At 39.9% G+C, this 27,282-nt stretch overlaps 1 protein-coding gene across 6 annotated transcripts; it reads right to left on the bottom strand.

Moving 5' to 3' along the window:
- Nucleotides 1–915: 915 nt before the first annotated feature.
- Nucleotides 916–27,247, bottom strand: TMEM87A (transmembrane protein 87A). Of its 6 annotated transcripts, none has more exons than XM_072986221.2 (20): nucleotides 27,003–27,247; nucleotides 24,444–24,504; nucleotides 21,701–21,798; nucleotides 21,033–21,149; nucleotides 19,182–19,235; nucleotides 19,035–19,091; nucleotides 18,262–18,424; nucleotides 15,972–16,033; nucleotides 13,437–13,620; nucleotides 12,690–12,789; nucleotides 11,458–11,551; nucleotides 10,544–10,615; nucleotides 7,969–8,077; nucleotides 7,235–7,293; nucleotides 6,989–7,092; nucleotides 6,599–6,672; nucleotides 3,807–3,868; nucleotides 2,570–2,631; nucleotides 2,116–2,146; nucleotides 916–1,306 (listed from the first exon to the last, which is right to left on the bottom strand). In XM_072986221.2, exons 1-20 carry the CDS (start codon nucleotides 27,174–27,176, stop codon nucleotides 1,265–1,267), a joined length of 1,779 nt encoding a protein of 592 aa, XP_072842322.2. In that variant the 5' UTR covers nucleotides 27,177–27,247; the 3' UTR covers nucleotides 916–1,264. The 6 variants fall into 6 exon arrangements, with proteins under 6 accessions (XP_072842322.2, XP_072842324.2, XP_072842326.2 ...); XM_072986223.2 differs by having other exon boundaries at nucleotides 2,570–2,625; nucleotides 27,003–27,246; XM_072986225.2 differs by having other exon boundaries at nucleotides 2,570–2,622; nucleotides 27,003–27,246.
- Nucleotides 27,248–27,282: the final 35 nt, after the last annotated feature.

The raw sequence follows: 27,282 nt of genomic DNA, 5'->3' as shown, positions 1-27,282 counted from the left end.
CATTGCTTCCAAGTATGTAAAACCTAAAACAGACAAATTTTCCTGCACACTGGAGTGAATAAAATTGCACTTAGTTTTGCCAAAACTTGGGGAATCATCAGTTTTCCCAAATACTTTATCATGTTAGTTGTTAGCCATAGAAAGAGCTCTTCCTGTACAGCTCTCTCCTTTCCCTAAGCCAACCATCTTCTAGCAATAGGAAGAAAAGCCACCACATCTACGAGAAATGAAGGCACTGATCCTGATCTACAAACTCTTGTACATAGCAGTAAGCAGTGTGCAAGTCTCTTTTTCACACAATGGATTTTGTCTGCTCTGATAGTGCCATTTCTCCACTGAGAAGTGGAAGGTAGTGGGTGGGATTCATTCCCCCATGCACAACCCCAGATACGCATGGATTCTTGGAAATGGTATACAGCAGAGGTTGTCAACCCCCGGTCTGCAGCCCAGTGCCAGTTCATGGCCTGAGCTGGACCAGGCTGTGGAGACAGACCTCCGCCCCCCCCCCCGCATGCACTCCCCTCCCCACAGCTGCTTTGGACATGCCAGCACCAGTGTGAGTGCTCCCCCACCCCTTCATGCATGTGCCCGAGCACCTGCGTGAAGGGGTGGGTGGGCATGCAGGTGCTCCTGCGCATGTGTGAAGGGGTGAGGAAGCACTCATGTTGGCGCTTGTGGGCGCGTGCACGCTCCCCCACCACTTTGTGCATGTGCCTGAGAGTGTGCATTAGGGGGAGGTGCCCCACCTTCCTCAGAGGCTCAGCCGGTCCAAGGTCCCAAAAAGGTTGGGGACTGCTGGTATACAGGACAAATCTTGCTTCTGCTCTGAGTGAATCATCCAGACTGGTTAGGGGAAATTACTCCTAACTCTCCCCCCCACACACACACACCCTTACCCCCTTGTAGTTGAAACAGATGGGATTTAGCTGTAATATTGAATTAATAGTTTCTCAGGCAGTTGTAAAACCAGTTTTAGTTTGACTTAAACATTTAAAAATAAACAATGTGCTGTAATAACAGGCATTTCCATTGTTTAAAAACACACCTTCAGCAACAATGCAAATCCAAATGGCTCGTAGGTTTACCAACAAGCATCTAATCCCTTCCATAGTGACTCAAGTAAAATGCTCTCCCTCTGTGAACAATGTATGGTTCCAAAGATCATGGAACACATCAGAAGGATGCAGCACTGGAACATTCCAAAGGAGAGAGAAGTTCCTTTTCTCCAGGAGCAGGAAGCCTTGTTCTGCAGTGTTATCTTTCTTCATTCCATTTTGGATCTTTCAAAATGTGTGATCATTCTTTCCTGTAAGATTGGCACACAAATTACAACAAAAGCTGGTATCTCCTCTCCTGAAAAATGTTACATTATTTTAATATAAGATACCCATAATTAAAAGTATACAAACATTAACGAAATTGTACTTTTTAAACAACTAGCTGTAGCTAAATGTTGATGTTTATTTTCAGCATGAAAAAATAAATACACAGTGAATTTTACCATTCATTTTATTTATTTAATTTATTTTATATACCGCCTATCTGGTCTTTTGACCACTCAGATTTGCTGAATCTTTCTTCTGAATATACTCTGGAGTACATGTTAAAATCAACATGCCCTAAAGACTGGTTGAAAGTTAAATGTTCTTCAGGGTTTGGGAGCTATCACATCTGAGCACATATGGGCTTGTCCTATCTACCATATAAAGATAATGGATGAAAGTCCTACTGCAATGATTTACACACTAAAAATGAACCATGTGTGCGAATTGTGACCATATGAGCCTGTCTCTGGTCAGAGACAGAAGCAAACAAGAAATAAATAAAAGGAATTCGACAGAATACCTCATTTGTTTATTAATGAGTTTAGGACACATATTGTGCTCAGAATTACCTTACTGGAGAACACGTGTATCATTTACTTCAGAGACAGGAAAAGTTAAGACTACAACTCCAGAACAGCATAATGAGGTTCTCAATACAACTCTTTGACCTAAATAATCCTCAGTATTTCTTTTTTGCTTGTTAACTAGCCAATATTTCTTTAATTCTTAGCTCATGACTTCTCTGTCATGTCATAGGACTTGGGTTGTTGCTTAAGGCTTATTTACTGACCTCATCAGAATCCAGAAGTGCTGGGAGAGCTCTGAATGGGGAGGCAAAGAGAGAAAGAACAAAACACAGTATTGACAAGAAGGATTAAGACTGACTGCTATCCCTAGAGAACTTGTGTGAAGAGCCATATATAACTATATGTTTTTATTTCCTATATAGAGCACAATATAAGTATGTACATCTAGAGAAAAACTGTGTATATGTCTTTAACAGAACAACACACAAAATTAGCAATCCTCACTGTGAGCCAGACAGACCTGCAAGTTCTACTGCACAAAGTAACACATAGGCACATACAAGAATTGGTATCTGGCAATCCACAGGCAGAATGCATACCCGGTCCACATCTGTTCTAGAATGTAACTAGCAACATCCCTTATGTCTTACAAATAATAATTTTCATCTGTTGCTTCCAATATATTATATCTAAGTAAACTAAATTACATGTACTTACACATCAGTCACTGAAGAAGGAACATTCTCTTCTACCCATTTCAAATCATCTTCCTGCTTGACATGTTTTTTAAAAAAAACATGTAATTAGTGGATGGTTGCTCTATTTGTAAAAAGTATCACATTGTTTTTTCTATTAACATTTTGCCATTAATTATAATATACCAAAAGAATAAACCATTGTATTCCTGCAAGACACCTTATTAATGCGACATCCTCTTCTTTTGTGTGCTCTATGGGTGTGAATGTATGGCGGAAGGATATACATATTATCTTACATTGGCCAGTATCCTGTTCATGCTGGTGTAAAAGAAAGGTGTGCTGGCACAACAAGGAATTGTGCCATGTAACTGAACATTCAGTCACACAGCCCCAGTACAACCAGCTGCACAATGTGCCCACAGGGGTACTTTGGGGCCTGTATGCCTGCCTCAGCCGTTGCACAATTACCATGGGTGGAATCGCAGGTTGTGCATGTGTAGTTTAGCACAAGGATTTTGGCCATTTAAAATTTTAAAAATTTTACAAATGATATGCAGAATTAATTAAATCAGTTAAGACGAAAAGCTTAAACTTCCTTTGTATTGTCCAAAATACTTCGTTCCAACAGTGCTTGCCACACAATTTCCAATTTAAAGAAAAATATTATATCTTCTTACTGCTTCAACTCTTATACAGTTAGCTAATTCAGTAATAAATAATTATTTGTATATATTTATTTCCCCTTCTACCAAGGTAGACATGAACAGTGTGTTCCAAGGTTTGACATACCATTTTCTTAGGTCTAGCAGACCATGTATAAAATTGTTTTAAGATAATTACACTGGTGAATCATTGGCTTAATAAAAATAACAATGGGTCTAAGTCATTGGTTCTCAAACCTTGGGTCCCCAGATGTTCTTGGGCTGTAACTCCCAGAAATCCTGACCAGCACACCTAGTGGTGAAGGCTTCTGGGAGTTTTCATTCAAGAACATCTGGGGACCCAAGGTTAAGAATCACTGTTATAAGTCATGGATTATCTTTTCTGTTAAGCCTCTTATTCCCCCACCCAAAAATAAAACCACATATTAATCTGATCAGTTTTCTTCTTTTTAACATTTCCAACAATTGGCATCAACTGCTTTCTCTCCTTCTCTTTCTTATGTGTTTCCTTAGAACTATCTAAACATAATCTTACAACAATTTTTTCACAGAAGCCCACCATCTTTTCCAATAGTAGCTACATGAAAAACTTACTGCTTTGTTGGCTTTAGGGTTTCCATTTGATTCTTGTTTTGAACTTCTCATTTTCATCCCCTCTGTGTTGGATACAAAGAACAAGGAAGGTTGATATTCACTGTGAGGGAATTCACTTTGTTTAGTGGAAGGAGCACATCCTACAGATCATGTTTCCTCTGTTACTCATGTTTACAGGCAAGAACAGCCGACCAATCAAGGATGACCATGCTTCCCCTTATTAGGGAAGAGACAACCCTTGCTCAGTCAGTTCTTTTCTTCAGGTGCAGATAGACATAGGTACCAAAAATAAGAAAGGAGAACAGTCAAAGGATACACAGATGGTGCATAGGCATCCCACTGCCAATCCAAAAGTCACCCCAGGGTAGGGAAGATGTCCTCTTTTCATTACACAAAATGCATGTGGACTTACCAAAGCTTTTTAAATTCTAAGGTGGACTGCTAATTCAATTCTTCAAAAAACCTCCAGTTATAAATGTGGGATACTGTGCTTCCTGTATCCATGATTCAAAATGCCAATAAATGGCTCAATAATGCTGCACAATATTGTCCCTGTGTTGTCAGGAGGAAAAACAATGCCAAGCTTTACATAATCAATGTAGCAGTCTAGATGGTCTATAGCAGTGGTCCCCAACCCTGCGCCTGCAGATGTTCTTGGGCTACAACTCCCAGAAGCCTTCACCACCACCTCTCCTGGCCAGGATTTCTGGGAGTTGAAGTCCAAGAACATCTGCAGGCCCAGGGTTGGAGACCACTGCTATAGACCATCTAGACTGCTGCCATTGATTATGTAAAGCTTGGCATTGTTTTTCCTCCTGACAACACAGGCCCAAGGTTGAGGACCACTGGTCTATAGGATACCATTTTATGCTCACTATCATTCATAAAGTGACACCACACAAGGAAATTCCCAGAAGCTGACTCCTTTCTTCATCAATTAACTACTTGTCACCCAAACACAAAGCAATTATCAGAGCTGTTTTTCAACGTGTTGAGATTCCTCTGATAGCATCTCCCTAGCTGCTGTATTCTTGTACCACCTGAACCCCTAAGTAGATGGTGTGTGCTCCTGTGAGCCATAAAAAAGGAAAGATCTTTGAGCCATGGCCCAGTTTGAATTATGGGGGCAGAGGCAATATTTCCAGAGGGAGGTGTTCCTCAATAGACCTGGGCTGTCCCTTGGCCTTAGCCATGGTCTGAGGCCATGAGGGCAGCTAGGTAAGAATGAAAGGCCATGCAGAAGAATGCAGCAGAATTGTATGGAAGATGAATAAGATTTCCCCCCCACTCCTCTTCCTTGTCTTCTTCTTCAAAACAAAGTAGGCTAGAATCTAAAAGCTATGGTGGCAAGGAAGAGCTCCAAGAAGCACTCTATGAGAAACAACAGCAAGAAATGACCACACAAAAATTGCCTTCTTTCTATAAGGGAAGCTATGGAACAATTAAGACTCGGACCACACGTTTTCTAAATAGTTTTTATCATAGAGCTATAATTTCAATTAATAATGAGCTTAAAGACCACCAGTAGTGAATAATTAGTTGGACTGTGTTACTTGGCCTGAGGTGTAGATGTTTGTATTTTTAGTGGGGGACTTTTAGTGGGTGGGGAGTGTTTGGGGAATGTTATGTGTGTGCATGTGTCTGGTCTCTGGGTGTCTGTGAATTTCGTTGTATGGGTATACTGTGTATCTACTTACAATGACAATAAATTATTATTATTATTATTATTATTATTATTATTATTATTATTATTATTATTATTATTATTATTATTATTATTATTATTATTATTATTATTATGGAGACACCTGATTGGTCATATGTTCCTGCCTGTAGAAGTGAATAGGAGGGCAATTCCATATGCAGGATGTTCTTCTCCACTACGCAAACAAAAGCTCATTCGACTACACCACCAGAATGGTAATACTGTAGTTAGAAAGTATCAATATTTTAACTAGAATATATAGGAGGCAACCTTCAGTATTTTATCTTTGTGTCATACTCAAAACAGGATAAAGAAATGAAGATGGCTTATGGGAAGATTAGGTAATAAAACTGAACATACATTCCTTGGGGAGGCAGCTCTCAGGAAAGGAATAGGACAATAGAGGTAGCTGTTGATCTACTGCTGTTGATCTACCAGATTTTTACCACAGGGTTGCTTTTCTAGACCTGATTCTACTTGGGTCTGATTTTTATCTGCTTAAGTGATAGCTTCCATATGCAGCAGTTATTGCTTCTGGCCATAAAAGCCATCTATGATAAAGACAGAAAAGGTGGGCCTAGCAATATAAATGGACAAAGGGAATCTTCACCAAGCTTACATAGTACTCTCATTTGAATGTACAGTACATGAGTACCTTCTCTGGGGGGGGGGGGAGGTGTGTGGGCACACAAACATAACAATTATTTTTATGCTTAGAAAATGCACTGGAATCCTTTTAAAGCACTATTTTTAAAGCACTAATTAAATTGGTGCTTTTTCTCCTATTTGATGGGGGAAATAGCAAGGCTGAGGTTAATACATTAATTTTACTACAGTATATCCAAGCTCTGTAAATAAGATAAGCAGGTAGAAAGCAGCTGTGCAAGCAATTGGTTAAGCGATAGAAAGGAGTACAAATTTTGCCTATTTTACTTCCATCTCTATCAGAAAGGCCTTTCTGAACAAACCTGAGGACAAATGTCCTTGCTATCCAGAAAAAAGTCAAATTTCACAAGTTTCCTTAGCAGAAGCTACACTTTCGAAGAACAAATGCTGCAATTATAAAGCAGAAAGGTCTTCTACTTACCAAAGCTTTCTTTCAACATCGGCTCCTTCTGTTCATCATCCTCCTCTTCCTCAGACAACGGTGAAAAGGCAAATCTTTGTGAAAGACAACATACAGTAATAAATGTCTACTCCACCAAACCAATATATGCTTTTCATAAATCTCTTGCAACCTATTCTTTATTAAATACAAGCACAGGTGGTCCACAGTCCCAACAGGAAGTGCCTCACCCATACATTTTGGGATGAACTGTTCCCTGCTCAGGGCACACATTGCTCTGCCTATAAGAGTAGTCAAAGAATCTAAATCCAAATGAGAAGTTGCTGGATATAAGAAATAAGCAGGTGCTTTGAGTTGAGTGCTCTGCATGGCATGTCTGTGCTTTCTGAATAAAGACAATGAGTGCTATACCTCTGATTGTTGGCAGATGGTCTCCAAAGAATCATGATGACAAAAAGAATCATTGAAAACAAAAGCCGCCAAATGGCATCATCTACCCACAGCTCCTGCCAGTCCTGTTAAAATAAAAGTGATACACATTAAGCCAGAATAAAAAAGAAAATTGCCAGCATTTTCAACAAGCAGAAAGGGAAATAATTTAAGTATTTATATACTTCTCATGATTTTTTTCAAAAAAGGTAGAAAACTCATACTTACTGACTGACAATCTACCAGCCTGAATTTCAGAGTTGTCCAGATGACAAAGACAACAGATGCTAAATATTTAAAACACACACAGTAAAATATTAGAAAATCACTCTGAAATGCAGAATTCATCATTAAGATTTTTCACATTATTCATTTCTAAATAACCTATAAACATGAGCTATACCATGCAGCGATGGGCATTATTCGGCTAAATGTAAAGGTTCCCCTTGACATTTAGTCCAGTCGCTGGGACAAGTGACGAGAGCTCACTCCATCGCGTGGATTCGATCTTATGACTGCTGATCTTGCAGCACAGAGGCTTCTGCAGTTTAACCCGCAGCGCCACCACATCCCTAAATGATGACTTGGTCATCCATCTAAAATAAAAGTACTGAGGAATAAACATTATTTTACAGTAACTATTCTGCTCTTGCAAATTCATATTTAGTTTGCCAGATTTTTTTAAGGTGAAAATAAATTTGTTTATTTTATATGGGAAGTATAAAACAAGAAAGCTGGGTCCATAACAAGGTGGTAGCAGCTTTTGTTTCTTTGTTTTCAAGTGACTCTCTCCGCCTCTTTATTTCTGTTCTACACTTTCTTTTCAGTTTATCAGCACTGCACTAAAAACAAGGAAAACTACAATGTAGAAGTGCACCTTGACAGCATGACCCCTGATACAGTAGCTTTCTTAAAGAAATTCTCGCCTCAAAATCAGCTTTAAAAGGTTTAAGGAAGCTCACCTGCTATTGCCAAGATGAGTGTGTTGGTGAAGTGTCGGTAGAGAGAAAGTTTCACAACATTCCTTCTAAGTTTTAACATCTTCATTATCTGAGTCAAGCTGATAAATATGTAGGATAAGTCAAGAAAAGTAATTAAACGTAACAGCAGGAATGGCCAATGTTAGCAAGGATATTGAGTTTCAGTATATACAGAAAAATTCTATGCAAACATTTTAGTACTAGCCCCAAATGAATTGCAGCCCATTAAAAGTAATAAAAGTACTCGTAGAAATCAGGGCGACAATTTCCCAGTGTCCCTTAGCTCTGCTTCAAACACCACATACCCTGAGGACTAACTTAAATATTATGACCCTCACAGAAAGGACATTCAAAGAGCATTTCTGTGTGGCAGTCCTTCAAAATCTATTTCACTTGAAAGCAACAGATATTTCATCCCACATGAAAATGCAAAACAGAGACCCTCTATGCAATTGAGATTTCACGTGGTGATGTGTGCAAACTACTATCACATGAACACAATTTTCAATCTCTTCCACATTTATGGTGCATGTAATATGCAGGCAGGAAGAGCGTTAAAACAGGCAGAGTACTTCACAGTACACAAATCTTCCTACTTCAGTGAGGCAGACTAAAGATCCATGTGGTTCCTGGGATGAATGACATCCCTACACTGAGGAACAAGATGATTTCCAGAATTCATTCCACCAGGTTTGTGATTCCATCTGATTTGTCAACTGAAATGAAAATGTTCAGATTTCACAGTGCTCTCAGATTCACAGACTTCCAGTGCATTGATTCATTCCAATTAATTAAATAGGGCTTATTCTTTAGTAAGTGTAGTTAGGATCACAGCCTGAAAGAATTATGTTTGTGAAAGGAAATGGGCAGAATCAGAGTCTGGCACAGCATCTGCAGGAAGAGAATATACCACCCACCATGAAAAACCATCACTGAAGAAATTAGCATTCCACCCAGTATGCCAGTGAAGAAGGATATCCACCAACACAGGGCAGTATCTAGGAAAGCCAGTGGAATAAAAGCCAAGGAGGCAAGATCATTCTGTGCCTAGAGAGACAAAGAGAAAAAGGCATTGAGATCAAGGCAGACTGGAGGCAAGATATCAGGCCAGCAGTGCAATCCTACGCATAGCTTCTATGGAGTTTCATGGAATTTATACTCCAGAAAGGGATGTTCAGGATTGCAGCCTCAAGTGTGCACTTGTCAGTTACTACATTGCTTTCAAAAGACAACTAGTGTAAGACACCAAGTAGATATATTTTTCTTCACAAGAGTGACACAAGACTTTCGTATTAAAGCCAATCAAAAATCGTTTGCAGAAAAGCTGATTACCAGTCAGTATACTTGTCTATCATTCAGATTTACAATATTCAGAATCAGGGTGAATAAAAAAAATCAATGATTTTTTAAAAATCAGATTAATTTAAATCATAATTCAAAAACATGAACCCATTTTTTAATATTTAAATTGTTACTTAAATTGTGATTTAAATCCATCTGGTTTACATCAAATCCACCTCGATACAGATGTTTTTTACATTACAATTGGGGAACATGCAGTCCTAGAAATGTTGTTGGAACTCCAACTCCACAATCGCCATTGCAAGTGCAGCTAATGATGGAAGTTACTGTGCAAAAACATCTGAAGGGCCTCATGATCCCATCCTGTTCAAAAGAAAAAATGGACTCTCAAGATTCAGTCTCTATTGGTGGCCAAGACTGCTGTTCAACCACTCTGTCTAATGAAAAAACTACTGGTCCATTAATAATCATGTATGACCAAAAAAATTAGATGGGACAGGGAAAGACCGGTGAGAAGCAGGAGCAAGCCTGAACTTGGGCAGGGCGGTCCTTAGCCTCTTGCAAGAGCAATCTGTCCCTCACTCAGCAGCCCATAGTGCAGGGAAAGAGAGAGGAAGAGAGAAAGTGGGTAGCAGAGAGAAAGAGAAATTAAAAAAAGAAGGGGGTAGCTCCATCCACCACCAAATTCCAAACAAATTTGTGTACATTTAGGTACAGAGTAAAGGAAGAAGACAGCAACTATTTAGAGCAAACAGGGACACGTTTGATAGAAATAAAACACTTCTCATGCCGCTTATTTCTGGCTCTGATGAAGAGCCAGATGAAGCTCAAATGAAGAGAAAAGCATTGGGAAGGGGAGGATTTGAGGAGCAAATAGGCCACAAGTGCAGAGCAGCAGCATTCCCTGTCTACTCAAATGCATTGTTTACTCTTAAAGCCAGACACAAATAAGCAGTCTCAAGTCCTGTTAAAATCAGTTTAAGTATATTTGTGAGAACTACATCCGGCTTAAATTTTCCTAGAAGACGCCAGTTCTTAATGCTCATAATATGGGCAAACCACAAGGTGGCTATGCAATATTGAGCCCTAAAAACAAGCCATAAAATCCTTGGTTTAAAGTAATTATCTGTAAATTAACTAGCTGATCACTCTCTCCTCGGGTATAGATACAAACATACACAAAAAAATTGCACCAAAAATCTCTGGATGTATATTGCTAAATTAGGATCATGCTATTCAGCTTTTGAAAGGATATCCAATAAATAATACACGAGTCAATGATAGATAGCCCGACATTAGCTACCAAAGCTGTAACACCATGGAAAGACTGAAAAGTATCAGAAAGAGAGTAAGTTTATAACACACTCATGACAGGAAGCACTCATGCTCAAGTGCCTCTTGTGCCCAGCACCTCATCAATTCTCCACATAGACTTCTACAATTCCTCTTCCACACATGTAAAAATGCAGTAGGATTCTGGTCAATATAAACATGTTATTTCAGGCTTCTTCAAAAAATCACAAAGACCTGCTAAAATTGCCACTGAAAGAACGTATTTTTTCCCTTTAAATCTACTTCATGTGGAGCTCCTCCACCACCACTACACATAACACAAGACATGCATCTGCAGTACCTACATGTCCATAGTTGCTTAACTGGTTCTATCAGAGGAAGTATCATCCTTCTGCCTGTGGAGTTGCACAACGTCTAATGCAGTTATACATTACATAACAACAACAAAAAGAACACAAGCCCAATTAAACAAGGATGGAAATGTCTGATCTTCTTTTGAGAGTGGGTGTACCTGTGTGTATGCACAGGCATATGTGCAGTCACATCCAGACTAAGAAAGGAACAGGTGTTCTTCTACCAAAAAAGAGTCAAGATTGATCTGTATAACATTTTACACAGAGAAGGACTTTTTGGGTTACAATTCTCAAAATTCTGTAATGTGTAGCCCGAAAAAATTAACTTTTTCCATCTCTAGTTTTAAAACACATTAAGTTCAAAAGGAAAGACAGCTTCTCTTTAAACATGTCTTAATGGAAAGCATACAGTAAAAAGCTTTTTGAGCAAAATCTGAAATGTCCTTTGCTGCCTATTGTATAGTGTTGCCTTGCAGCATCAACTTATATAATTTTTTTAAAAATTCAGTAAGTGACTACAAACCCCTGTGACTCTCAGGACACCTTCCATGCCAGAAAATAGTAAATAGAGGGATCCAGCAACAACTACTTTGTGAAGAGTGACTCCAAGGCGAGGTCTGTAATGGAAATAAAAGGAAAAATTTAAGTCAAGCCTTAACTTAATTAAGACTCTCTAACATACTACTTGCCTGTGTTAAAAAGGTTTATTTCGGTTCTCTGGGTGCAGCTATGAGCTGTGTTAATTGCATGTTTTTCTTATTATGCTAGTTTTGGAGATGTTCAAGTGAGGCTGCTCAACCTATGGTGTGCTGAATCCATGAAGCATCTAAGACAGACTCCCTCCTTAAGTTCACACTTCCTCTATGTTTTCAACCTTCTACTTTCTGTTCGTCCTCTTAAGGATACAGTTTTCAGTCTTGGAACCCCAGATCCAAGAGCAGACTTCAACTACTGGAAGTCTCAACTAACATGGCCAACATTCAGGGATACTGGGAGAAGTACGCTAACAACAACTAGAGTCCTGATTTTGGGAACCACTGTTCAAAGGGACAGAGATAAAAGGTTCAATGTAGAGAAGATATAGTGAGTAGGAGGCAGAAAAGCATCCCAGATAGGATGAAACTTCTATCTGAATCCCATCATCCCTAGTCAGAAAAAAAGACTGTAATTTCATACTAGAGGAGAGGCTCATCCTTATTACAGCCCACCTGATACTCCCTCTCTCCTTTACGGGATAAGGACGAGTACGGGGGTTTGAATCCTGCTTCCCCATGCCAGTGGAACATATCAGGCAGGTGGGAGGATGAAAGGAAAGAAGGGAGTCTTTGTTGTTGGGGAGGGGGTTAGTGAGGCAGAAGAGCAGCAGAAAAACCAGGAACAGTTCACCAAAAGAGGGAGGAAACAGGGGGAAAATAAAGAATAAGGAGAAGGGGGAGGAGGAGGCAGCAGTAAGGCCAACCAGAGCTGTGCAGGCCTACCAAATAAAACAAAATAAAAAATTATCCCAGGGTCACATGTTTCCTGTCTTCTGATGTGGGTGGAATAAACCCAGTATGGTGCAGTCCTCCTCTGCATCACCTAGATAATGGCACAGATAGAGGCGGTGGCAGGTAGAACATAGCTGGCATGGTAACTTCAGGCCAGCTATGTTCAGAGTAAAACCTCTGGGAGAACTGAATGTTTGCCTCCTGTGCTTCAGATATAGACAATTTTCAGGAGACTTGTTCAAGTGCTTTCTCAGCACTAACTACTCACTTGACTATGCCATATCCCAAGCTCACAATAATGACAAGAATTCGAGCAAGTGAACGTTTCAGTGCTGAAAGGAGCTCAGCCAGTATCAGTGCCCCTTGGACTGTGGAAAAATAAACAAAAAACAAGACAGCTGGGTTATTAATCATGTCTACAATCCAAAGCATGCATGACATTGCAACAGATAGTACAATATAAGCTAGAATCCTATTAGTTCCACCTGACAGAGTACAGTAACTCCAACTGTGTAAATCTGAGCAGTTTGCTGTTGCACACTGTCACTGCTCAGATTTATGCTGAATTATACTGGCGTAAATATGCAACAGGATTCCAGACAAAGGCATTTATTTATGAGAATCCAGACTTTTGCTAAGAGATGTACCTGTACAATTATAAAAACTTTGAGCATATGCACTAAGAAGCAAGTTCCACCAATCTAACTGAGATTTTGAAGAAACATGCTTAAACTTATCTCAGATAAGCATCTAGTCAAGGCTGATGAGAAGAAAGCGAAATTATTCAGGAGTCTTCAAGGTGAATATTTTAGCTGCCTACAGCAAGTAAAAACATTTTCTCCAGAAGCTAATTGTAAATATTGCTTATAAACTATGACAGAGATGGATACATTTTGCATGTTTCTTCTCTCCAATAAAGAATAGTATTAAAACTATGCATACCACTGTATTCATGACAGCATGTAACCCATGCTCTTTTGCTCTCAACGTATCTAGAAATGTCTTTCACACGTACCAGATTCTCCTGTGTAGCGGATATTCTGGAATTCTGCATAAAAAACAGCTTTCTCCAGCATTCCCAGTAGGATAACTGCACCAATCCAGAACTGGATCCTCAGGAGGTCCCGCCAGTAGCAAGCTGACCATGCCAGCCACAGAACTCCAAACAATACGTATACAATGCACATCACCATGAAAAACTGTTACAAAAACAAATGTAGAATGGAGCTTAAAGGACAGCTACAACTAGCATTTCTATAGCTGCTTGTTTTGTGAGTTACTCCTACTACAAACAGTTTTTTACAGTTTAATTATGTAGCAGCTAAAAATCTGTTGTTGGCCTTAGTAGCCAAATAGGGGGTATACAAATTGAAACAAGAAAAACAACAATAATAATCTGTCACAAGACAGAATTCTTGATCTGTCATAAGACAGAATTCTGAATACATTTTAGTATTGTAATTCTAAACCAATAAAAACAAAACTAGCACCATGCTCGGGAAAGCTCTCAGCACAGTACCAATGAATGGCTCCTGCCAGTTGCACACTGCCAATGATTCCATACACTAGGTGGTGACACCAAGTCTGAATCATGGATTTTTCACTTTCATTTGAAGTGAATGTTTGTTTATTTTGTAGTTGAAATCTTCAGCATGTAAGAAAGAGCTTCAAGCCCTCTTGGATGAAACTGATGCCCTGGATCCCTTTCAGTAGGGCTTCAGGCTGCGCCACAGCACAGAAACGGCATTGGTCGCCCTGCTGGATGACCTACTTAGGAAGGCCGATGGGGGCAAAATGTCCTTGCAGGTCCTCCTTGGTATCACAGCCACCTTTGATACCATCAACCACAGTATCCTCCTGGGGAGGCTCTCTGAGTTGGGGATTGGTGGCCTTGCTCTTGCTTGGCTCCGTTCCTTCTTGAAGGGCCATCCCCAGAGTGTCCAGCTTGGGAAGAATGTATCAGCCCCATGGTCCCTCAATTGTGGAGTTCCACAGGGTTCGATCATCTCCCAAATGCTGTTTAACACCTACATGAAGCCACTTGTGGGGAGAGGGGGGAGTCATCCAAGGATATGGAACTTTGTGTCACCAATATGCTGATGACACCCAGCTCTGCATCTCCTTTCTTCCATCTGCAGTGGATGCCGTTCTGTCCCTTGAGCGCTACCTGGAGGCTGTCCTACAATGGACGCAATTGAATGGACTGAGGTTGAACCCAGACAAGATGGAGGTCTTGAGAGTGGGTGCCCCCAATGTCAGTGGTTTGGGGAACTCCCTCTTCTTTTGGGGGCAACTCTCACCACGTCCAGTCAGGGACGTGGTGGTGCTGTGGGCTAAACCGCAGAAGCCTGTGCTGCAAGGTCAGAAGACCAAGCAGTTGTAAGATCGAATCCACGCGACGGAGTGAGCGCCCGCCGCTTGTCCCAGCTCCCGCCAACCTAGCGGCTCAAAAGCATGTAAATGCGAGTAGATAAATAGGTACCACCTCGGTGGGGAGGTAACAGCGTTCCGTGTCCAAGTCGCACTGGCCATGTGACCACGGAAGATTGTCTTCGGACAAAACGCTGGCTCTATGGCTTGGAAACGGGGATGAGCACCGCTCCCTAGAGTCGAACACGACTGGACAAAAATTGTCAAGGGGAACCTTTTACCTTTACCTCACCACAAAGAATGCGGTTCGCAGTCTGGGGGTCCATCTTGACCCAGCGCACACCATGGAGACTCAGGTAGCATCCGTGGTTCGTTCTGCCCACTTACATCTTCGGTGGATCACCCAGCTGCATCCCTATCTAGACATGGGGGTACTCAACACGTTGGTCCACGTGCTCATAGTCTCAAGAATAGACTACTGTAGTGCTGTCTACATGGGGCTTCCTTTGAGGCTGATGAGGAAGCTTCAAATAGTCCAGAGCATGGTGACCAGGCTATTAAACAGGGGTGAAAAGATTCCGCCATATATTCCCCACCCTGGCCACCTTACACTGGCTACCTATTCCACATCAATTTCAAGGTGCTGACTATTACATACAAAGCCCTAAATGGTTTAGGCCCTTGATACTTGGCAGAGCGCCTTCTTCCACCTAGTTCTGCCCATATCGCCCATTCCAGTCAGGCCGGGCGGCTGTGGGACCTAACACCAAGAGAGATCCGAAGAGAAAAAACTAAAAACTGGGCCTTCTTGGCAGTGGCCCCTCGTCTCTAGAACAATTTACCTGCAGAGATTCACCTGGCCCCCTTGCTGAGGACCTTTAAGACCAATCTGAAGACATGGCTATACAGGCAGGCCTTCCCTACAGCCATCACCTAGCCTATTTTTCTTTTTCCTATTTATTTATTCATTTATATTTATTTTTATATTTCCATCTTGGATTCTGCTGTTATTTTGCGTTGTATCTTTAGTTCATTTATACTTTCTTAGTTTATTTTTTATATTTTGTGTAAACCACCCAGAGTAGACATGTTCTAGATGGGCAGTATAGAAGTTTGATAAATAAATAAATCAATATAACCAAGTACTGCCATTTAAAATAAAGTAACTGCATTAACTCACAATCATGAGAGGATAATCTGCTAGAGAGAGGTACTCATAGGGACCCTTCACTTCCACAATCACTGTAAAAAAAAAAGAGACAGAGAGCAGGGAATTAGAACTATGCATAAGAATATTCTTTTGGGACCAGACCAAAAGCTGAATTAGTTCAGCATCCTGTATCCTACAATGGCCAACAAGATGCCTCTAGAAAATGCACAAAGAAATATCCCTCAGCCTCCATTCTTCCCAAAGCATGCTACTGTTCACCTTGGAAGTAGGTGTACAGCCATCATGGCAACTAGCTAGTACTTTTTTTAATGATCCAGAAACCTCTCCCATTCAGTTCTATTTAATAACACTGTATTCTATTAATAACACATAACAAGATAAAGACTTCATTCTATCCACATTCTCAGCAGCATACATGATTGCATAAGTCACATTCATGATTACTTGTCTTTTAATAAACTTTATTAGCTGCAACCACTGCAGTCCCTCTTTGCAAGAAAGTAACTGCAACCCCATTTATTTTTATTTGTTGCTAATAATTCTATATAACCAGTTCAGAAAAATCACAAGGAGAGTGTACAAAAATCAAATGAAACTACTACACAAGAATATAAAATGAACAATGAATATTAAATGAACAATATAAAATGAACAACGCAAGGATATTAAAACATAAACATAATTTAAACAATTTAAAAGGCCCAAGTGAAAAGATGCATATTAAGTCTGCTTTTAAAAGTTGAAGGAATGAGGACCCATCTTAAAAACAGAGTGAATTTGACAGAAAATTTAAAAATCAAATTTTTTGACAATTTAAACTTTAAAAAAATGATTTTTAAAATTTAAATCATGATTTAGATCATGATATAAATCACTTTGATTTTTAAAAAATCATTGATTTTTATCCACTCTACTTAAAACCAAAAAAGGAATGTTCCCCCAGAAAAGAGACCTGGAGACAGCCAAGCCATCATGCAAGTCTGACAGACAGGCTTTGCAATCCATGTCCTCAAAAGAGTTTCTGCCAATTTTAACAGCCTGCAGCAATCCTTTTCTTGCTCTTCTCCCTGCACCACATCTTTTGTTTTCAAATGCATCTTGATGAAATTCCAATGTATTGTTGCCTGATTGGGACTGCAGAGATAGTGGTCCAATCTAACACTTAGCAGGCCACAGAATAAGACAGGAGGACTGCATTCAACAGAGTTTTCCTGATGTGCAGGCCTATCCTAAGACATGTACCAGACGTACCATAAGCCAACTTTACAAGACTAAACAGAGATGTTTTGAGGAGTCCGGCAGTCGTTTGGAGGATCAAAATATATGAAATAATCTCTATGTTCACAAGAACACAGGAGAAAGACACTGGGTTTTAATGCACATGTCATTAAGGAAAGAAGTCCTTTAATTCTGCACCATTCCTATACATTTTAAGAACAGGAATATATGTTGAAATATTGTCCTCTAGAAGTATCACATTTAGAGCCTTCACATACAGATACCTCAGAATTCTTCCTGTCTTTCTTTCCTAAAATACAGTTAGCCATATTTTCTGTGGTAGACAACGGAACCTGTGAAAGAGAGTTATCAAGCTGTACTATAGTAAAGGTTATCCAAAGAGTGCCAGGAATAGGGACTTTACCAAGTTTCCATTCATCTACAGCAAAGCTAATGACTCTTTGACTTTCAAGCTGTTTTGCACTACAACTCCTATAACCTCTTGCCACTAGCTATAGGGACTTCTGCAAGTTGCAGTCCAAAACACCTGAAGTGCTAAATATTTCCCATTCCTGATCTACAGGAACATGAAAACTTACGTTTATTGCTGAAATACATATCCTGTAGTGTCAATCCGGTGGTCTGCAACTGTCCTCCCTGGACATTCTAATCCAACATAACCTCTGCTTCTTTCCCAAGTGTGGGCTGTCTCATTTCTTTCTGTGTTAATATGTATAAACAAGTCCCCACTCTTGTTAAGTCTGGGATTTCTCTTGTTTTTTTCTGTCTCAAGATTGGGCTTTGAAACTCTCTTGCTCTGAATTAAATAGCAGCACAATCAGAAAAAAATATGGAAAAGACTTCCAAGTGTGTGCATAAAGTCCTGTACTTGAATGCCGAAGGAATAGTTTAAAACAACCAAGAACTGTTGTTTAATTTTTCTTCTGGAATGGAAAACACTTACTTTGCCCCCAAGATTCATTCCCAAGTCCTACCACAGCTATGAGTGCTGGACTTCAACTATCATGTGGTACCCTAAATACTAGTAAAATTTTAGAACAAATCATCATGCATGACTCACTGGTAAAAAGTGCCTCTTGTGAACCAGAGGAAGCTGGAACTTTCGGCAATCCATCACTTGTTTCTTTAACTTTCACACTGCCTTCCTTCAAGGATGGAAAGCTAATGTGCACAATAAAGATATAAGGCCCATCTTGCCAGGTTCTCATCACAGCATTCATTGGCTAGAGCAAGAAAAATAACATGAGTAGAAGACATAAACACACCAGCTCTATTTCTGCATCTTGCTTCCTAGGAATTCAAAAAACAGAGGCTCCTCCAACAAAATAAACATTAGTGGCAAAAAAACAAGATCACAATTGTATCCCATGCCAACAAACACATTTCACACTAATCAACAGTATGTTTCATAGACTGAACAGTAACCTTGTTGAAGGCCTAATGGCCAGAATCCAGTGGCTCTACGCAAGTGCACAAGAACAACTGCACAAGTGGCAGCTATTTCCTGGATTGTCTGTCATGCTCCCTGCACCTTCCTCTGGTTGGACAATTAATCATGCAACTGGACATGCCATGAAAGGCACATGAAAAGTTTTTCCATTAATGCCCTTATGTGTGTGGAAAATGTCAATAGGATTCTGCCCATTGCTTTTAGTGGCAGACAGGGAAGCACAGGCATAACCAGGAGCATACCCAGGGCAACCAACAATCAGGCAAAGGGAAAGAGAGTGACTCAGCAGAAGCCAAGGCCAAAACATAAAGACAAAAGTGGCATATTTTTTTGTACTATGCATGCATATGCATATATACACACACTACCTGTCTTCTACTTACAGGGGTCTCTGCTACAGTAGTAATGTTAGTTCCATTCTCTCTTCTGTCCTTTGATATCTTAAAGACAAAGACATGTCTGATCAAATCACAGATTTTTTAAAATATATATATTTTAATGCAAACCTCCAAATACTGAAACTGAAATACCTCTTGTTTTCCATTTGAGAGGAGTTCTGGATGAACAAATTCAGTGTAGAAGTTCTTACCAGGAGGGGGGGAAAAAGGCAAAATTCATGTTTACATACAGCAGATAGGCAGAGCATTATGTAATTTATCTAAATAGCCCACAGAGATGCAAGCACATTTTAAACTACTAAATCCACTTACAGTACATCAGCAAAAGCACGTTTAGTAAATCAACCATGGTTTTTAAGTGGGAGAACTAATTTCCTCAAGATGGAAATAACCTCAACAAGGTTCCCTCTAAGCTGGGCACAAGCGCGGGCAGGTATGACACCACCTTCCTCTGCACAACTCTCTTCCTCCTTGGTGCAGAGATTGCATTTGGTTCCAGTTGCAGCAGTACCTTGTGCACATGTGGGGGACAGAACTGCACATGCACACAAGGGTGAAGTCGTGTGAAAGAGAGGCGGAGCCCTGCCCAGCGGGGCTGAAAATTAGAGGGTACGTTCAACCTCACATATATGATTTACACTTGAGTTCTGAAATAGGTGTTTTTTTATGCTTTCATGTTGTAGATAAAACAATGTGAAATGGGTCTCCTTGGCATTAACTGGTGACATACTGACAAGGTCCAGTATGGCAGACAAGCTGCCCTAATTTTAATAAAAAGCAGACAATCACAGGAAAGGTTTATGTATGTTCCTAACATTTCATTCATTTGTGTTATTCATGAAGCACAATATTCATATTCACTACAGAGAAGGATAGCTAATTGGTAGCCTGTATAACATTACCAGCCCTCCTTCATGCTGCTTCTTCTTGGCCCTTTCCATCCCCCCGTGCACCAGAATCAAAACATGGAATGTGCCACTTTTTATCCTGGCAGAAACCTTGCAGAAAAATGGTGCAAGTTCCCCTAGCTCATTTTCTGTTTGGCTAATGCCCTTCTCCTGCAAATTTCTTAAGTCAGGGTTCTTTATAGCCATGCTACTGGAAGGAAGAATAAGGTATTATGAGCAGAAGGAAGGATCTGATCAATGTACTGTCGGGCCTTGGAAAATCTGGTCCCTTGGGCACAATACTTTAAACACCCCACGACGTGAAACATGCTGCAGAATTTTGCTCGATATACTTGAGAAAATAGTTGGTTACAAGCAAGAGGCGGAAACAGTCATAAGGTCACATGCTAAAGCTAAAGACAAGACATCAATGACAAATGCAATGGATCTAAGTAGGTCTGGGATTACTAGCAAAGTGGCATACATATATTGCCCCAAATACATGCTGTGAACATATGGAAGATGGTGTAATGTAGATAGGAACTGGCAGTAGGTCACAAAGAAAGTATATCTCTGCAGAAAATAAAAGGTGGGGCAGAACGCATGAAATAATATGAAACAATATTGATGCATACCTAACATAAGTTAGTTACGATTACTGATATTTTATACTACCATTCAATAAAAATTCTCAGGGAACTAAAGCAATAAAATACAAATAAAACAGATCTGAACAATCATGCAAACACAAATATTGATCATGGAGGGCACATAAATACCAATGCCATGTACTCTAATCCTACTCACAATCCCATTTGCCTCCTTTCTCACATATTTCAAACAGTTCTCCTATAAGCAAAATGCCCCATGTTCTTTCCTTCTATTTAGCATGACTGCTCAAGCATTTCCTGTTAGAAGGGCCAGACTTGCACAGAAAAGTGGTATTATAGACAAATATATAACTGCTTTCCCCCCCAGAAATGTGTGGCACTTTCCAATCTCACTTTCTCTTGTCATAAGCTCTGTCTTGGGCTCACATTTTTTGTGCAGACCACAAAAATTACTTTTCCAAAGTCCTCCTGTGCCTATATTGTACCTGTGGTTTGAAGAGCTCAGAACAGTTGGGGAAGTAGAGTGAAGACATCGCATAGTATCCTGACCAACCCAAGCGTTCTTCTGAGGTGTCCAAAAAATAGATATCTGCCTGCTCATCCTGTGAAGACACATAACATGACTTGATCCAGCTGACAAACCAATTAAAACAAAGGAGTATCAGATAAAAAGCTGAAGTAAAAGGCAAGGTTGCTTCTCAAAAGGAACACCAATCCCTGGCATTTTAAATTAGCATGACCAGACAGCAGTTGATACAAAAAGATCACTGTTTGCAATCCTGGAGAACTGCTGACAATGGGGACAAAATTAGCCAATAACAGAAATAACAGTAGCAAGAAACTATTTGCAAATAGCAAGGATTCATTATTTTCAGTGCATCCCCATTTGTTCCTCCAAACCATAGAAATGCAATGCTTAGATTGTGAATGAGGAAAAGAATCGTTATCAACTGAGCATAAGGCATAATGAATTTGCAGGACTATATATGATATCTATATAAATAGATATCAAGGGTCTGAGCTAGGCTATGAGAGCCACCAGTGGTCTTGACACTGCTGAAGCGAAGGCTATCTGCACTTGCAGCCTGTTGCAGTTATGGAAATGACTGGCAGACTGCATGACTGAGGAAGTGACAAAGTACCAATTTCTTACCCCAAAGTTGAAGACTTCATTGTAGCAATCAGAATATCTCAAGTACCAGCTAACATTGTAACCTTGAGAAGGATCGCATGCAGATTCATTGCCTTCAACTAAACAAATGAGAACAGTGTCTATGAAATGCAGGAAACATCATCTTCTGCTCTTTGTATTACTATCACTAAAACATCTCATTGATCAGAGATAAAGTATTCACTGCAAATGAAAAAGTAGCAACAGGAAATTAATGGAGTTAGAGAAAAAGGAAAATACTGAAATATTCAACATATTGTTGAAGGAAAAATCTGGAAGGTGCTGGAATGATATATAACCCTTATTAGAGAAATATAGTTCAGGCCTTTGGGGTAATTTAAATGCTGCAATTTAATTCCATTTCATGTAACAAGGGTCACCAATAAAGATGAGAAGATACAAAGTTATCATTTCCACTACAATCTATAAATTCCCAGACTTTTCCAGTAGTCTCTAAGCACTAAGTAAACGTCTGGCAAATACCCACTGGCATTTCCTAACTGACCTAAAATATTATTACTCCAGTTCTCTTGCATACTTTGACTTTGTCTTGTGGAGAGCACTCATACTGCATTTACGTCTACTGAGAAATAACTAAATCATAGGACTAAATCACTTTTCACTGGTAGTCACAGCAAAAAAATCCATCTGATCCACTCTCTGCTTTAGCCCTCTGTGCTGCCCAAAAAACAGCCCTAAGAGATTCCCAGCCCTCCAGATTTGGAACATGGAAGACTGCAGGGGTGGTGGTGTTACCCTCTGATTTAATTGGATCCCACTGTTCTGCTAGGAGAAACCTTCTCCTGCTAGTTATTGCCCATGAGTATTAGTCCAAGTTAGGTATATGTAGGATTGCAGTCTCAAGTCTTTGCAAGCAATCTAGAAACAAAGTAACAATCTTTCAAATCATCTAATGAGTTCCAACAATCTACCAACACATAACAAACTCATCCGACAACATTGTAGTGTTTCACTCCAATACAACAACCTGTTCCACAAAAGATCTAACATAACCTGTAACCTAAGTATATCACACTGCAAGGAGACAAAGGACAAGAAAATAGAATGCCTTGCTATGTATCCAAAATCTTATTCCATGCAGTTGTACCTCAAATGTCTATTCTCATAGTATATCCGGCAAACAGACTGTTAATGCTGGAAACATAACCTTAAGGGCCAAATATAAAATGCTACGACTGAACTGCATGCTAAACACACAGAGATACCATAAACATACACAAAGGACATTTAAATGAATAGCACTCTTTATGTTAAGCATTAATGACAGTGCACTGTTACTTTTTTAAACATATCTTGCCTTCTGCTTTTAAAATAAATTGTGCTAATAATGGCCTATTATAACATTTGAGACAAATACATGTGAACTTTTTGCTCATAACCATTTATTTTGAAGCAATAAGAAAACTATGTGGTTTTTTCCAAAGAGAAAACATACAGACTTATATTCAACTGCAAAATTTTAATTAGACCAGACCTAATGCTAATGATAAATCCACTGGGGATTATCAGTTCAATTTAGGCCATTTAAAATAGATGACAGGTCTGAATAAACTGAATGCTTTTATTTCCAAAGTGCCCAACCGTTATAGGCAGTTCGACCAATCCATATCAATTTGTTAAGGTGTCATAAACAGATCAGAAATATTCAACTCTCTATCCTTCCAATAAGCTGAAGTTCTTTGTGCAATTCACAATACAGAGATTAAACTAAAAAAGCTACATTTAAACATGCTATAAGCAAATAAAATTTTAATGACAACAGTATTGTGTGGTACAGAGATGTAAAAGGCAAAAAAATATAGACACCATTTAGTAATACTGTGCTCACAACAATCACCATTAATGTTTTCATAAAAGAAATGACATTGCAGTAATTCAAACCACCACTATCAAACTAAACTAAACATCTTGGTCCAAATCTACTTAAATAGAACAGGTTAGAATTAGTTCTTTTCCTAAAATTGAAAAGTTCCATCCACAAAAGAGACGTTGATACAGAAGAAGCTTCTGCTGAAAGAAAGGGCAAGAGACAATCACCTATTTCCTCTCCTCAACAGCCAGCAAGTTCTCTCCCCAACTTTGTGTGCACAAATGCACATGTACACACACACCTTCTCATGCACATGTTAAGATGGTCTCCTAGGCCCATGAATCAGATTTTGAGGGGACACAAGCGAATGTATTTGTAAAAAAAATCACACACACCCCTTCCAAAAGTACAGCATCCTATGAGCAGAGGTCCAGTGGGAAGAAGATGCACTTGCCAGGACACTATTTAAGATTGAAGCCTAGCATTACAATCATATACACTTAAACTGAAATCAACTTCCACTAAAATTAAAGGCCTAACTCTGAACAAACATACTAAAAGAATCTACTTCAGATCCCACAGAATACAATGGGCTTACATTAGCTGTGATTAATGTCACTTGGTTTTAATGGAAATTAATCACACCTAACTTTAGCTGGACTGAGAATCAAGTGGTTAAAAAGGGGAAAAAAAGCACCATGATGCCTTTCTGAAGCTACGTTAAATACAGTTCAGTGTTTTTTTAAATGCTTAGATAAAGAGGGTTGGAAACTACAAAAATAATAGGACAATGATTGTAGAACAGTACCAGTTTTATAAATCTAAATTGTTAAGAGACTTAGCTGACACAGCTATTTCAGAAGACACTAAGATCTATGGTATTAATAAACTTACACTTTAAGAAAATTGTAGTGTTGCTGAAGAGGATGTTTCCGAAGTTAAAAAATTTCTTCCCCTATATAGGAAACAGCAAGCAAAGTGAAGAAGCAACAGTATGGAAGACAAATAAATATTAATATTTAGATACTTAACAGTTATCACATAGTGTTATGCATTATATTTTTCCCATAGTTTTGAATGGATTACATATTTTTCAAACAATAATGTAAAACTTTCCTACATTCATATTATATTCTTTCTAGACTACTGCTACAATGTAACAAAAGAAAAATACGAAACCTGCAATTCTATACTCACTTTTCTGGGACTACATCCTATTTAAATCAGTGAAATGTATCTAAACATGAAGATACAAAGCTGGCTTAATATACAATTCAGTGGTCCAAAGCCTCATTTAAGTTACACCAGTCTATGAGAAAAAAAGCATAACCTGCAGCAGCAGACTGCTGCTAATTAAAGAGTCCAAACCAACTGCCTAACCTTAATCGCACAGTGTACAAATCAAGTGATATCACATGCAACTCAAAACCAAAGCAAGAACTCCTTAATTAGCAGCAATCTAATTGCAAAAATCCAAAGCACAGTACCCTATTGGATTCTTGCATGAATCAGACTGCCACCAAGTGTTGCCACTTTGATTCCGGATCACCCACAACACCAGCCAACTCAAGTGCAATGAGATTACATTTAAGAAATGCAAAATCAAATTGGGGACTCTTTAATTAGCAGCAATCTGTTGCCACAAGATAACCCATTTCCCCTGTGTTGGTACAATTTAACCAAGGGGATTGGCCAATAAATAAGTCATGTGTGAACCAATTCCGCAAAGTATCACTGTATTTTAAGTCATTTTTATTACATTTTTAAAATTTATATCTTATGGTTCAAGTAGAATCCAGTGATATTCCATTTATGGCATACATATATGTGCAATTCATCATTTGATGAGATAGTCAAGAAGTGCTGACAAAACATGTGAAAAAATCCACAAAAAAAGAAAGGTGGCAGAACTGGAACGAAAATCTTTGTTGGTGAAATATGTATGCAAACTTCAGGCAACATCAAATCTCCATCAAAATTAATGTTACAGAAAGATCAACAGGGGACTATATTATTTGAAACACATACATAGTACATCTGAGATCTGGAAAACTTTACAGATGCAATACTTATGCACCAGAAATTGCACCTAATTATTACAGATATATGGTGCCAGTGTGGTAGAGTACTTTGTGTTGATCCACAAGACCCGGGTGCATATCCTCAGTGAATAATCCTGAGCAAGTCACCACACTTCATTCTAACCTACCACTCAAAGACTTCTGAGAATAAAGCTGGGAGTAGGGCAGAAGAATTATGTTCATTAGAAGAAGAATAGGATATGAATGAAATAAATATACAATTGGATGGAATCCTACAAAGGGTTTATCACCACAACAGGCGGCTTCTGTTACAACCTTCCCAATATATATTTCCCCACAAACTTTGAATATAAAAAGCACATTTCTCAATTACATTATCAAGAGCTAGTGAAAATTATTATCTTGAAGGCCTAGCTACCAATCAAGTTACTGGTCTTCTTATTCAAATACATAAAGTGACACAGGAAGAGTTACTTCCAATGTTCTAGTGGTCGCTTCTGCACATAGGAGAAAAGTACAGTAGTTCCTGTGATCTTCTTTAAAAAATATACACCTACCTTAAACAGCTCACATGAGCAACTATTTGTGCAGGACAACACCTGCATTGGCTCTTATTGCTGTGATAAGTGAACTGTGATAAGTGAACTGTGATAGATCAAATGATCTGTAACATAATATAAACCATATGCTTCATTATAAAAGTTAATATTAGGACCTTTGAGGGGGCAGCTTTTTAAAAAGGAAATGGATTACAGCAAAACTTAGAAACCTCTCAAGGAAGATTCATTTTCCCTTTAACCAAATATTCTAATCTCAGGTAGGGGAAGATGTAACAAATGGAAGTGTTGAGGGTAAGGCACTCTGTAGTGGCTCAAGGCCTGCTTTGCCTTGTTATTATTTTACACTCAGGTTGCCCAGCATGAAAAACTGGGTAAGAAAGAGCCTACACACCTGGGGCCAATTAAAACTGAATGATCAAGATGAGGAAGTGAAGCAGAACCACGCCCGTTTTTTTTAATACGCTTAAGTTACTAAAGAGCTCAAAATAAAGAAGACATTCTTCCTCACACCCGAGTGACAGTGGCCTTAAGTTGCTGCACCACAACAAGGAGGAGCCACCGAAGGCTCTCCCTCCGATGCAGATGGAGCGACCCGGAAGACGGGGAAAGAGAGAGCCACCCAGGAGCGCTCCGGATTCTGCCCACTTGGTTGACACGAGGCGTCCCAGTCGCCGGCCGGGAGCCCACCTGAACCTGAAGGGGTTGAAATCCCACCAAGGGCATATCCGATGCCCGCCCTCCAGGGCAGACCACGCCACCCTCCCGTCTCTCTCCCGGAGACCCGTCCCTGACCCGCTCCACATGAGGGGGCGAAGGGAAGGATAGCGCGGCGGTCCGCCCTGCGCGCTCACCATCGGCACCGGCAGTCGCCACTTGGACAGCTGGCCAGCCTCGGCCGGGCCAGGTGGCCACAGAAACAAGAGCTGGAGGAGGAGCAGCAGGAGGGTCGGTCCTAAGCGGAGCCGCCGCCGCGGCCACAGCCCTGCCTGCCGCTTTCCTCCGAGCCACGCCGCCGCCGCCGCCATCCCTCCGCAGCAAAAGGGTCAAGCAGCGAACCCCCCGCTCCGCAGCGCTGGCCCCGCCCCTTCCGTTTCTGAAGGCCAGGGGCTCGGTGATGGGGCGCCTCCGCAT

This window comes from Pogona vitticeps, chromosome 1 (assembly GCF_051106095.1).
Source record: "Pogona vitticeps strain Pit_001003342236 chromosome 1, PviZW2.1, whole genome shotgun sequence".
In the NCBI taxonomy this organism is placed as follows: domain Eukaryota; kingdom Metazoa; phylum Chordata; class Lepidosauria; order Squamata; family Agamidae; genus Pogona; species Pogona vitticeps.
The sequence above is the reverse complement of the archived record's forward strand: the minus strand, read 5'-3'. Positions and strand labels throughout refer to the sequence as shown.